Raw genomic sequence first — 14,117 nt, forward strand, 5'->3', positions numbered from 1 at the left:
CTCTAGAATCACACTTATTCTCCTCCTTTCCAATTTTCAGGAACAAAACACCTGAGAGAGATGAGTTTGAACACTGATTTGTTTGGGGATTTGCTGCTGCTTATTTCTCTCAGGTATGACTATGTTGTGCTCCCTGCTGGAACAGCTGATTTAAGGTTGTCTTCCACACTTGTCTGTCTTACTCCTCAACTCTTTGGTTCATCATATCTGTCTAATCCTTATCTCATAAGGAACTGTGGAGCTGCTGTCTTACAGCTCAGTGCTATAAAATAACCAGTAACCACTACAGGAGACTTCTACTGCCCTTTTTCCTTGCCCTCTTTTTTAATCCCCATTTTCTTGCCAGTGGGAATTGTGACATCAGAAAAAAATCACTCTCATTTCTCAGAGCTGTCTTCCTAGTCGTGAGACTACTTGCTGTGAAAGCAGAGGAATATTGCAAAGAAGAGCTCATGGCACTTTAATAGTCTCCAAGCTGTTTCTGATTCTTTGCAAGTTTAGTACAAGAGTCCAACAGGTCACCAGAGCATCAGCTGGAGGAAGAAGGCAGCCAATACAATATCCTACCATCAAAAAGCAGCCATGACACCTATGTTCTTTCCCATTTTGCATAGCTTAAATGTCCTGGATCTCTTTTGAAAAGGAACAAATGAGCATTGGGGAGTGTTTCCTTAAATGCAGTACTGAAACACAGGACGGAATAAATACGCATTTATTAGTCTACATTAAATACAGTCTTTTAGCCCAGTCAATGTGTATATCAGATATGAAACTGCCTGGTTAAAAATGTTGCTGTCAATGAAAATATATGTCAAACTATCAACTAGGCACTTCCTCACATCTAATTCAAACAGTTCCAGCAGACAATTACAACTGCCCTTTCTCTTGGCTTTCAACTATGGTTTATATAAAGTAGTATCACTTTTTCAAAACAATGGTTTTAAACAGTGTTCAGTAGTACTTTGCAAAATAATGATGAACAGAAACATATGATCAAAGGAAAAAATACGCAGGAAAAAGTCTAAGCATGCTTGAGACTTGGAGTCAGTTACTGACCTTCAAGTAACTCCCATATATCTCAGAAATTAATAATAATAATGACGTATGAATTATGGATTCAAAATGAATGACAATGGGGTTATAAATCATAGAACTTGATCATGACATTCAAAAGCAATTATTTCACACTTGAAGAAAGGACTCCTTGTACCCCTCCAAGGTTTACTATGGGAAATTGAGTCAGGTATTTGTTTTTTTCCTAAAGAAATTTTTTTGCTTTTCAAAGGAGTTATGGTTGCAAACAGAGCAGTCATTTACACTATAAGTGATATAAATTACATTAGAAAGCAACTATTCAAGTGTATCCTCATCACACACTGTAATAAACAAATATATTATCTTGTCAGAACAGGTCTCCCAGCTCCTGAGACTATACAAAATGGCTTATGACTAGAGCGTCTTCCAAGGTGAAGGAACTCCCCACTGGAGCAGAGAAAAAATAACTGGGGCTCAGCATCTCCCCTTGCCTCTGCTCCCGTTGACTAAACTGGCATAGGCACACTGGGTCATGAGCAGGGCATGCGGGGCAGCAGGAGGACCTGGGAGGGGGCAGAAGCTGGGACAGGCCTCCTAAGGCACTCAAGCTGCTGTATCTACTCTGGGGCATCCTGAAACAGGAACCTTCCGCACTGCAATTCATAAAATCCATTTCAGGTATCCACTGTAAAATTATTTAAACTGAATTTCAGAAGTGTTTGCAGTCCAAATAACTAGTCAAATGGGAATGTCTGCCTTGTAAGTCAATAACTTTTGGATAGACTAGTCTGACAATTTGGGTCCTGATTTAAGTCAAAACCTCAAACATTCACAGTCAGTAGCTATTATCTGTCAATAATTTGCATGTCTGTTCTAAACAAATTGATATAATTCAAACATACTCAAATATAACTCAAAGTATAATATTTTGAGCCTTTTCCTCTAGTGCTGCTTTTGCAGAGTGAACACCATTGTCCAGGTAACTTCTGATTTTCCTCTATTGGAGATACCACTGAATTATTGAAATCAAAAGCAGGTTTCAGTTTTGTCTTGATTTTTTTACTGCACATTTCATTTCTCAAGTGCAGATGCAAACATACAAAGAAATATACAAGCAGTGTCAGAAATCAGCCATTATCTCTGTCAATAAAACACCTGTACAGACAGTAGGGTATCACAGTTCATAAACAAGCTCCAAAATAAAAACTGGAAACACAGTACACCAGTTCCTACAACAGACACGTAATTTCTCCTTTTTCTCCAACCCTGCAGCACTCAGCATTTTGTAATGTCCATCATTGACTAGAAGTCACAGCCCTTAGCCATTGCCAAGGCTCCCTTTACCATAAAGAAAGGAAAATTAGGTGGTCAGGACTGGGACCCACAGAAACCAGCATGATAAATAGTCAGCTCACTAAGTTAGCTAACAGAAAAGCCAAGGACAGTTGTAGATTGTATCACATTCCTATCAAGGACTAGAGACCATTCCACTGATGGCAAGGAGGCTCTATTTGGACTGCTTTTGGATTCCCCTGGCATGCCATCTCCAGATTCTGCCATCTCCAGAAGGCACTGTTTTGGTCATGACTGTGCTGCTGTTTTACAGAAAGGACAGCTGGGAGACCATGGCTCAATTTCCTTCCACAGGAACAAACTACAGGTCAAGTATTTTATATTAGACAAGAACTAAAGGCCTGGTCTTGGCAAAAATAAGGAGAGTTAAGTACCTGAAGAGCTCAAGTAAAACACCCTATTCATTACACCTCATCATTAGTGATCAGCTACAACAAACCACAAAGAGACTGCTAAACCCCAAATATCTTGTGGTCAGCTCTCTGCAGGTGTGAGGGACAGACTCAAATCCTCTTTCTGTAAAAGAAGGAAATTAATTTTCCACTAGAAGAGTAGAAGTTCTGATCTTGGTATGAAGAGACAGACTGCAGCACTGTACCTAGTGTATCGTATGGATCAGGACAACCGCTGCAAGAGTGAAGCATTTTTAGGCTAGTTGCCTGAAAAACAGGACAGCTCTGAGCACACCCTTCTCATCTGTCAACTGCACTGGAAGAGATTTAATCTAGAAATAAGGAGGCATGTAGGCAGTGTAGGAAAATTTTATGGGTTTAGGTTCTAAGCTGAGAAGGAACTTCTACTGTAATTTCCCTGTGTCTTGGTTGTTAAGTTGTAAAATAACAGTATTTCACTGCTTCCAAGGGATAATGAACAAAAAAAAAAAAAAAAAAAAAAAAAAATAAAATAGTGGGGGCCTTTGAAAAAAAGTTGGGGGAAAAAAAAGCAAATAAGTGTGAGCTGTTCAAATACAGTATGGGAAGAGAGGAAGAATGATCACTCTAAGATAGGCAAAGGAATGTTACTGCAAATAGGAGGTGAAAGAAAGACTCCAAAAATATTTAACATTGTGTTTAGGTATTCGTACTCCATTCAGAAACTGTCACTATTTCCTCAGACTTCTATTTTTAGTGTTACAGCAATAACACAACATTGACCGCTAGTAAATCTGAGAACCATACCTTGATCTTTCTCTGCTGCTTCTTTCTGAAACAGACGGTGATACTTCTTGTACCTTTTCTACTACAGTACTGAAACAGAATAAGATATTTTTGCATATGTTTGCAGAGTTAATATTTGCATGTGAAGCTATGAAAATGGAGTTTGGATTTTAAAGGACAATAAATATATTCATAGGTGGTATATAAGTGAAAGAAATAACATAACTATTAATAAACCAGACATTAATTCAGGGATCAAAAATGAAGTATGGAATCACAGAAAGACAGAATATGCTGAGTTGGAAGGGACCCATCCAGATCATCACATCTAACTCCTGGCTCTGCACAGAACCTACCCCAAGAGTCATGCCATGTACCTGAGAGCATTGTCCAAATCCTTCTTAACTCTGTCAGGCTTGGTGCTGTGATCACTTCCCTGGGCAGCTGTTGGAAATCAGGTTGGATAAGCAAGACTTAAGCAACTTAACTTAAGCAGCTCTCAGGAAATTGTGCTGGCTGTGACCAATGACTGTGTTGTCTTTAAAGTGTTTTTCAATACCTCCCAGAATAAACTTCTCCGTAACTTTACCAGGCACTGCTGAAGTGAAACTAACAGGCCTGTAGTTTCTGGGATCCTTCTTTATGCAGTGCTTGAAAATCAGGACATTCACCAGCTTCCAGACAGCTGAGACTTCTCTCCATTCCAAAGACTGTTCAAAAATCATCAAGAGAGGTTGTGCAATAACATCATCCAGCTGTTTGAGGATTCCTAAATGAATTCCACCAGGCCCCGTGGATTTGTAGGGATCCAGCCGGAGCAGCAGATCCTGCACAATTTCAGGGTTGACTGGGAATGGAACATTCTTGCAGTCATGGTTCTCCAGCTCAGGGCACCCTTGGTCCATCATCCTTGTTGAAGACAGAGGCAAAGAATGTGTTAAACACCTCTGCCTTGTCTCTGTCCCTGTTTGTGAGGAGACCATCCTCATCCTGTAATGGGACAATGTTGTTTTTACACTGCCTGTTGCCATTAATATATTTGAAAAAACTCTTTTTCTTGTCCCCCACAGTTCTGGCTGGCTTCAACTCCAGCCAAACTTTGGCCACATAAATTTTCTCCTTACAGTGGTCAGCAGCAGTTCTGTGTTTTTCCCATATCATCTGACCTTGTTTCCACTGGGCATACACCTTCCTTTTTTGCCTTATTTTTAAGAGAAGATTCCTGTTCTGCCAAGATGACCTTCTGCCTTATATGCTTGACTTCTGACATTTGGGAATTGCCTGCTCTTGTGCCCTTAGGAGGTGATGTTTAAAAAGTGACCAACACTGATGGATGCCAGCATCTGCAAAAGCTTTTTTCCCAGGGGATCTTACTCACTAATTCCCTGAGCAGTCTGAGGTCTGCTCTCCTCAGGTCCAGAGTCAAGTTTTTTGCATTTTTATTTCTGTTAACAGAGATTTTAAACTCGATCTCTTTGTGATCGCTGTGGCCAAAATGGCTTCCAATCTCCACTTACTCACAAGATCCATCCTATTGACAAGGAGTAGATCAAGGAGAGCATCTTTCCAAGCCTGTTCCATGAAGTTGTCATTCAGGCTTTTAGCAATCTTCTGGCCTGGGTTGTACCAGCTGTGTGATGGTCCCAGTTAATTTCTGGCAAGTTGAAGGACCCACAGGGACAAGGGCAGTTGACTTGGAAGAGTCCCTTAGTTCCTCAAAGAATAATTCATCATTGTCCTGTCCAGGAGGTCTGTAGTGGACTCCCACGATGGCATCTGCATTATTTGTTTGTCCCTTGATTCTTATCCAGAGGCTCTCAACTGTGCCATTGGCAGCTGTGAGCTCCATTCATTCTACCCCTTCTATTCCATAGAGTGCCACCCCTGCACCTCTGCTGCCCTGCCTGTCCCTCCTGAAGAGCCTGTAACCATCCAACAGGGCACTCCAGGCACAGGACCCATCCCACCAGGTTTCACTTCTGCCAGCGACGCCAGATCTCTGGGACTGGGCCAAAGCCTGGATTCCCCTTGTTTGTCCCTCTTGCTGGGTGCATTAGTGTGGACACATTTCAGGTGTGGTCATTGTAGCCCACACCTCCTGAGGCAGATGGAGGAATCCTGTTGGTGCTCCTTTCCTCAAGTACTGACACCCCATCCCATCACTCATCACTCGCCGACCTGGCTTTATCTCTTTCACCCTTCCAGGCTGGTTTAAAGCTCTGCCAATAAGTCCTACCAGTTCCTGTGCTAGAACTCTTTTTTTCTTCTGAGAATGCCCAATGATGAATACAATAGTAACTGGGGAGTAAGGCTGCTGCCAATTGCAAAAGCAAGAAGCTGTATCAAAGTCAAAGAATGAAGACCTGATAGTTAAAGACAGCTCGAGGGATCAACAAAGAGCATGGATGTCTAATTTATCACAGATATTCCCAGACATCTTTATGGTGTCATATACAAGCTTAAAAGGGAAGCTAATGATACTGTAACCCAAATATGTGATGTGTTGACAGAGAAGAAGTTTTTGGACTTGCAAAATGTTGGTAGAGCAATCTTTGATCTGTGAGACTGTTTACAGGAAATGGCTCCCAGTTAAACAAGCCCAATACCAATTTCCTGCATTCAAATCTAAGAAGATTTGCTAGGCTGGCTTCAACTTAAACAGAGAAGAAATGGACACAGGTTCTTTATCAAGCCTGAGAGCTTAATGCTTGGCTTTGCCCCACCCCTTGGAATGATGTGCTTAAAATTCCATGCATTTGTCAGTACAAGAGGACTGTCAAATCATAGCTTTCATTGTCGAATGTTGACATTCAGCTCAGATGACATAATTATTGCAGCAGATGACAAGCTTTCTTATAACTAATGAAACACTGGGTGTCCCATCATCAGGAATCAAAGAGTGTTAAATAAATGAGTGTTCAAGGCTAAGATACATAAAGCAACTCAACGGAATAAGCTATTTTCCAAATTCTTATTTTATAAAATATGAATGTTTTGCCTCCTAGGACATAAAAGCACTGTGCTGGGAATAAAATAGATGTCTCTATTTATATATGTGTGTGTGTGGATAGAAAGATAGATAGATAGATAGGTAGGTAGATAGACAGACAGACAGATAGAATGAAGTTTGTACTGGAAACAGTGAAAACCATTGAAAAGATGAGCTATTACAACAAATACTAGTAGATGTAACATGACTCACACTTCTTGGGGTTTAGCATTGATGAAGATTATTGCCCGACGGTCAGTAAGCTCTTGCTTGCTTAGTTCTTCCAAAGACAAAAATTTCCCTCCATGTTTTACCTACAAGAAAGTGAGTATACAATATAAGGTTTTCTGTTCAGTTAAAGATGCAGAGAAAAAAATCTATTTAAAAGATACCTAAACATTTAAAATTCCTAATCCTAAACCAAAGACTCAATTTGCATTTCCTTAATTTTTCTTAGAAAAGATTGTTTATAAATAGTTTAGCTTGTAATTATTGGTTTGAAGCATTCCAAACAATTCCAGAATAAGGAAATGTTCCTGCATCTGAAGGCTTTACAACATAGAATGGAATTTTCAAAAGCAACCAAGTGCTTTAGGAGCAGGTATTTCACTGATTGTCAGTAAGACTGGTATTTCTAATTTATCTGAGTATTTTGAAAAGTCCTTCTCAGATTTAAATTGAGCACAGCACTAATAAGTGATACTGGAGTCAGTCTTTATACACAAACACTTCTTTTGTGAGAGAAAGGGTCATGACCGAGGTGAAAATATGAACTCTTTGCTTCCTTATGTAAAAGTTAACAAACAAAATGTCCATAGGTCATATAATGTCAAGTTAGCATTAAGTATAGTGCAGGGAAAGAGACCAGAAGAACTGAAGTTTGAGAAAGGATGTGGAAGGGTCTGAACATCTCGGATAGGACTGGGAAGATCACAACTAGAGAATACCATGAAGATGATTTCATCTATTAAGAAAGATAATCAAAAGAGATCTGTATAACAGCTGTGAAATTTCAGGACAAGAAAACAAAGTACTTTCTGTAGCCAGAATTTTGCTGTTGCTACAGTACTCTTTCTAAATTAAGAGGAAAATGTTACTCTTTCTAAATAATTTGTTTAGAATAGCTTACCTGACCACAATCATAGAATCCATTAGTAATTATATTACTTGATGATAAATATCCCATCCGGCTGTACTTTTGGGAAAGATTATTATCAAGTAGCTTTTCCAGAGCAGCTTCGCTAAACTTATTTTTATGCTTTGTTGACAAATTAATTTCTTCTAGGATGTCTAAAGCGCTGATAAATAAAATACAAAGGCTAATTAAACATTAAATACTAATTAAATGTTATTATACAGCTCAGCGGTAGTTTTCAGCATTACCAAGGACAAGATAGATTCACTTCCAAGCGCTGATCCTGTGCTCTCTGGGCCAGTAAGGAGTGGCTGTGCTGCACAAAATTCCTTCTCTAGGGAAGGAAAACAGTGCTCAAAAGCAAAAGCAGTGCTCAAAAACAAAAGCAATTTTTTTAGGTAGTTAAATGCTACCTAAAGAAATGCAGACAGGATGCCGCAACCTTTTATCTAGAAGGATGTTATAGAGCACTGTAGAGAACTTGGGAGAAAAAAGAAAATATGGGATGTAAAAGGAATAATGATCAGAGCTGACCATATGATACAGTCCAGGCAACCTCTCTCACTCTCTCTTTTCAGCTGCAAGGCAATTTGCAGATTCAGTTGTGCATTATGCAATGTGTGAATCCTTCTGGTCTAGCAATGTTACTGTGTTTGGGGGAGCACAACTGGCAGATATTTGCTAAACATGAACAAGCATAGAAACACAAGGAGTTATATCAACACCACCAGAATGGCAGGATTTTTGCAGCATAGATATAGAAACAAATAGTAATATGGGGACATGGGAGGATAGGAATTAATTTCCTGAGCTTTTTCTGGTGTTGAAACCCATAAACTGACAAGTTTTGACCTGAAAAACTTAGGAAAACATCACTAAGAAAATAAAAGAAACTGAATCAGGAAAACATTGCATACTGCAGTTCTAAGACTGTTCAGGAATGAAAAAAAACACCGGGAAAAAAGGATTGTATATTCTCATGTGTGTGTACGAGTACATATTCAAATATCTGTGTGTGACTATGCACACATTCAGATATTCTTCATGTCCCAAGGAATCAATTTTATATATACACAATAAATATATATATTCCTGTGAACTACACAGGGAGCCTCAGCTGTGGACATCTACAATGTAGACTTCCGAAGGGATGAATTCAGATGAATTTCAGAGAACAAGTTTTTCAGGCAAGGCAAATAACATCCTTTTCTTACAGAAGAGAGAAGTGGGAGAAGATAGTGGAAGAGCAGTTCAGGCTGTATATCTACAGCATATTGCAGATAATCAGTAAGTAACATAGGGGAAAATTAAAGGGGAAAATTAAAAAAGAAAGGCAGGTAAAATGTGTACAGCAGGGTCTAAACCAAATTACATTACAGGCACAATTACCCTCATATGGAAGATAACCCAAAACCAGACAAATAAAACAGCTACACCAAAAATTCCATGAAGAGTTGAAAAGAAAAAAAAAAAAAAAAAGCCAGGAATCAAACAGAAACGAATGACACTTCCAAAAAAAAAAAAAAAAAAAATAGAAAAAGTATGGGACAAACCTGAAAGATGAACAGGCAAAGTGAGACACAACTATTCAGGGACTGAAACAAAAATAAAAGTTTCATATGCTACAAGTAAGAAAGGAAAATGTACATCTATTACTCAGTGTGGGAAGAAAACTCATAACAGATGGCACAAAAAGACTGAAGAGTCTGATACCTTTTTTGCTTCAGTTTTCATAGAAAGGTTTCAAGCAGATGCCTGGCAGTAATATTAACTAGGAGGTGGAAACAATAGTCTTAAAATGTCTAGGATAAGTTTGAGGAGACACAGCCAGCAGTCCCTGAGGACACTTACCTCATACACTCTATGAATTTGCAAAAGCAACATTGGAACTATTTATAATTGTATTGGAAAATTCTAGGCTAGATGGCTGGAGAGTGGAGAAGGGCAAAGATACTATCTAGTTTTGAAAAAACTATGAACAAGGAAATTATAATAGAGATCATTCAGCCAAATTTCAGTGTCCAAAGAATACCATATTAAATTATTAAACCATCAGTAGGTAAGCAAGAAGAGATGAAATAGCAATTACGTATTTGTCAAGAATCAATCATGAAAAGTCAATCTAATCCTTGCTGCAACAGGGTAATTGACTCAACATATAGGCAGAAGAAGTAGATGTGAGAGATGAGCTGAATTTGAGATATGTTTTGACTTTCATAAGTCTTTTCACTTATTCCTACTTGGATACTCATGAGCAGATCAGGGAAATACGATCTACATGAAAATAACATGAAGTAGTGTCTGGTTAGTTGAAAAACTATGCTTAATGTATTATTATCAATAATATGCTGTCAAACTTGAAGGACACAAAAACTGGAGTCCTGCTTAGATACTGTAAAAAAAAAAAAAGGGATTAAATAAGAACAGTGCCATATGCAGGATAGAGAAAAGAATTACTGAGCTTTATTTGATGGTGGTATGGCCTCACCTGAAGTACCTCATCCAGGCTGGGAGATGGTACTTCAAAATGGCATAAAAAATTAGAGAAATTCAGAGATGTGTGATGAAATGATACAAACAAAACTTGTCTAACATTTTTACTCTGTCATGAAAAAGAAACAAGAGGGACATGAAAAATGAGAGAATTCAGTGAGTTAAACTCAAATTGCTATAAAAAGTGGTTATTCAATCTCACTAAAAGCAGGACAACATTATTTGTTTTAAGGGATATTTAAAACTGAGAAACCCCTTCTAAGTGTAAGGATATTCCAGCACTGGAACAGGTTACCTCAGAAAGTTGTCAAACTCCAGCAGGATCAGTATTTACCCAAATTTACCCAAGCCAAAATATTTCAGTGTACCTTATTCAGTCTTACACTAGGATAGATGGATATCACCTTTGAGGTCCCCTCCTGATCTGAATTTCTGAGAGTCTCTGAAATTCCCTCATAGATGGATTTAAAGTATCTGTGCAGTCATCAGAGAAGTGCCCAGCAGAGGGAGCAGGGCAATTACAAATACTTTAATTTAACAGTAACTAAAGAGTCGCCTTGTCTGAGGAGTCCCGTGTCATAATTCTTATAACCTAAACCAGCTTTTGTAATTCAGATACTAATATATGGACCTGGGAGTTCCTAAGAAAGAATAAAACTGAGCCACTTTTCCATGACACTTCAGCACACCTGCAGTTAACCAGAGCTTTTAAATAAAATCTAGCCTGTGTGTAGTAAGTACAATTTACTGTATATTAAACTTAGTCTGAAACCTTTATTTCACTTTCAAATGTATGGGGCACTGTAGTCCCTAATATTGACTGATATAAGTTATCTTCAATATAAAGCCTAATCCAGTCACAGAAACAAATGTTTCATAATTCTACACAGTTCTCTCAACAGGCTTACATTTTTGTCAGAAGATTCTGTTCCTTAAAATCAATACCATTTCATCTCTAACATCTGTGGTGCTAAAGTAGTTTCAGCTTACCAGAAAGCTTTGTTATTCTGCTATAAATATGCAAAGATTGACTTAAATTGAATTCTCTCATCAAACATTTTCTTTTGACTTTTGATATTATTTCTACTCACCCTAGCCTGCACAGTTCAACAGCAGTTAGTTCATCACTTCCACAGACCATAACAGCCCAACAGGCATTTCTTCTGACTTCTTCAGTCTTAGAATGCAGCAATTCAACGAGTGGTCCCAGCCCACCTACATTTCTTAACTATTAAAAAAGTGAAAACATTGCCACTTACATATTTCATCTATTCCAGCAGGAACAGCCTGTGAAATTCACCTCCCAAAATATTCAAGCTTTGTAGAAAAGCTACATTGGGCTGAAAAAAAAGGTAATTTATGGGGATTCTGTGTTTCTGTGAAGTCTGCATAGGCTGGAGCTTTTAAGTGGTACAAGGCATCGCCCCTTCTGGCTCTGCCCTGCTTTTCAGTTATTAGGCTGCAGTATGGAAACCAAAGAGACTATGCAACCCAAGACTGCCACAGAGACTTACACAGCTTTTTCTGTGTTCTGGTGCCTCCTAGCAACTAATTTACATCACAATACATTTGAATTTGTATTGTATGTATGACAATCTTATTAACATCCTATTCTCTTGTGTGCTACAGTATCTTTCCTATACATGCTGGAGGAAATATTGCTCATTTGGATTTTCGAAGAGAAAGACATTTTAAGGACACTGAAAGATGTAGATTAATTATCTATGCCCCTTATTCATGTCCTAATTAATAGCCTTGACCCATGAGAAAACCCTACTTTATGATTTATGAATGCACATAGCATCATTCTTATTTATGAGAAGACAATGCTATGACCAATTCATAAACAGCAAAGAGTTCAACTTGCTGGATGTCACTGATCAAAGGATTAATTATATTTTGAGTTTTGTCTGAAATACATTTACTCCATGCACATCCAGTATCTCATTAATCAAGGTCAGACATTGCTGTTCAGGCCTTGAAAATGGGCAACAGAACACTGAGGGAGAGTAAAGGGGACTGAACTTCCTATCTTCAAAGTTGAGCCGACAGTTGCAGCTGAAAGAAACCTTGATGTTTAATGCTCCTAAATATACAGATTGAGATATAGCCCTGCTTAAAGCTCACTGAAGTCACTGAAAAGCTGCAAAGCATTAATTTGGTGCAAGCAAACACAGTCGTGAAAATTCAAGTTAAAGAAAACCCTTTCCAAAATCTCCTAAAAAACTGAGCTATATTTAGCAGAACAATTATCACAAAAGTAAATAACTAAATAGAAAGCTCAGGACTTCTAGGTCAGACACAATAGATTCCTGGTTAATATAACTCCCACCTCAGATCTAGAAACATCACCAATGAACACAACCTCAGTTTTACCTCAGCTTGTGCATCAGCATCACAACCAAAGGCAGCCACAGCAAACGCTGCTTTGCTCTGCACTTTGCTGTTGGTTGAGCGCAGTGGCCCCACAAGGGCACTCATGATGCCGTGTCTCTGGATACTGATACGGGATGGCTCTTGCAGGGACAGATTTGTGAGCACTGCAATGGCATTGGAAATGGCTCCATCTCTCTGGGCATTCAAGGTTTTCATTAATGGCACAATTCCTCCAGCCTCAGCTACAACACTGGCAAAATGAAAAAGGAGAAAGAATATTAGTTATTTGGGACATTTTTTCTTCTTACCATGCTGTTTTTACCAACTAAACTAGTATTACAGTTCAAGGTTTGCATATATACATATGTAGGCATCTGTACATATATATGTGTGTTTGTGTGATTTCTATATGACTCATGGCAAGAAGTTCAAGAGGCACAACTACAGATAAACCAAGTCACAAACTTCTGGATTCTTTAACTTGCAGGGACATGGATTCTTTCTGAGGTATTGAATAAGTCAATTAAATCCTGCATATTTTCAAAGGTGCAGAATTCCTGTATCTTTAGTTCCAGGCAAATGCTCCTGGCAGCCTCTTACCACCTCTCCCCATAATCATTCTAGCACTACTAATGAGGATTATAGTGAACAGAGTATCCAGATCATCCAGTCTATCTATCCAGATCATCCAGTCTATCAACAGCAGATCCAGTTTACATATTCCCTCTGTTACCAGATGATATTGCATCCATGGCTGAGGGGGCTGCCCCCAGCAATGCTGGAACAAATGCTCCTGTGGACAAGTCCTAAGATAGATGTGCAAAATAATCTACTATTTTATTGTTATTTCAATATATGTTAATGTTATTTCAAATAATATTGGAGAAGATGGTTGGGATTTTTTTCTAAGGAGAACCTCATAGATTTAGGTTAGAGAACAGTCAAGGGAAAAAAATAGCTGAAGAAGCATTATTAATGAAATAACAACTTTGAGCATGAGACAACAGAAGGTGTAAGGAGCTGTACTATTAGAGGATATATAATTTTATTTAAGACTAATCTGTTTGTTAAACAAAAGTTGGCAATATTGTTAGCAATGGGAAAGCACAGATGGCAGGTTGAATTTTCACTGCAACTGCTTTTTATACCCTCTATTAGTATGTGTTGTCTACATCAAAGCCATAAAAAATAGTTTACACTTTTTATAAGTTCTGCAGAATTTCTGTGAACACAGTCATAAAAGACATCTGTATGTGAAAATCCTTTACTTTAACAGTACCTTACCAAATTTTGACTAATATTTGGATAACTTTCATGGATACAAAATAAACCAAGATTAGAAGTATCACATAAAAAAGACTGTTGGCATTGATAACAAATAAAAAAACCCATGAGGAATACTGACAGTCACAGTTTTATGCAAACAGAACAGAAAGTGGAATACATGCCAACCTGTGCCACCAATAATAATTATGAAAATAATCCCAAGACATGGGTAACACGATCTAGGTCTTACTGTGAACTCATCTTAGTGCAAGTATCTCCACATGGTCAGAGAGGGGGATACAGATGCTCCTGA

General features: G+C 38.4%; 1 protein-coding gene across 1 annotated transcript in view; it reads right to left on the reverse strand.

Annotated features, from left to right (window-relative positions):
- Positions 1-14,117, reverse strand: part of ARMC3 (armadillo repeat containing 3) — a 50,407-nt gene that overhangs the window by 5,813 nt on the left and 30,477 nt on the right. The window contains exons 10-14 of the mRNA XM_041488591.1: positions 12,539-12,788; positions 11,254-11,390; positions 7,664-7,832; positions 6,748-6,848; positions 3,567-3,635 (exon numbers count right to left, since the gene is read on the reverse strand). Coding sequence (XP_041344525.1) covers positions 3,567-3,635; positions 6,748-6,848; positions 7,664-7,832; positions 11,254-11,390; positions 12,539-12,788 — 726 coding nt within the window. The remainder of the gene's footprint in view (positions 1-3,566; positions 3,636-6,747; positions 6,849-7,663; positions 7,833-11,253; positions 11,391-12,538; positions 12,789-14,117) is intronic.

This window comes from Pyrgilauda ruficollis, unplaced genomic scaffold, assembly GCF_017590135.1.
Source record: "Pyrgilauda ruficollis isolate IOZ18807 unplaced genomic scaffold, ASM1759013v1 scaffold12, whole genome shotgun sequence".
NCBI classification, from domain to species: domain Eukaryota; kingdom Metazoa; phylum Chordata; class Aves; order Passeriformes; family Passeridae; genus Pyrgilauda; species Pyrgilauda ruficollis.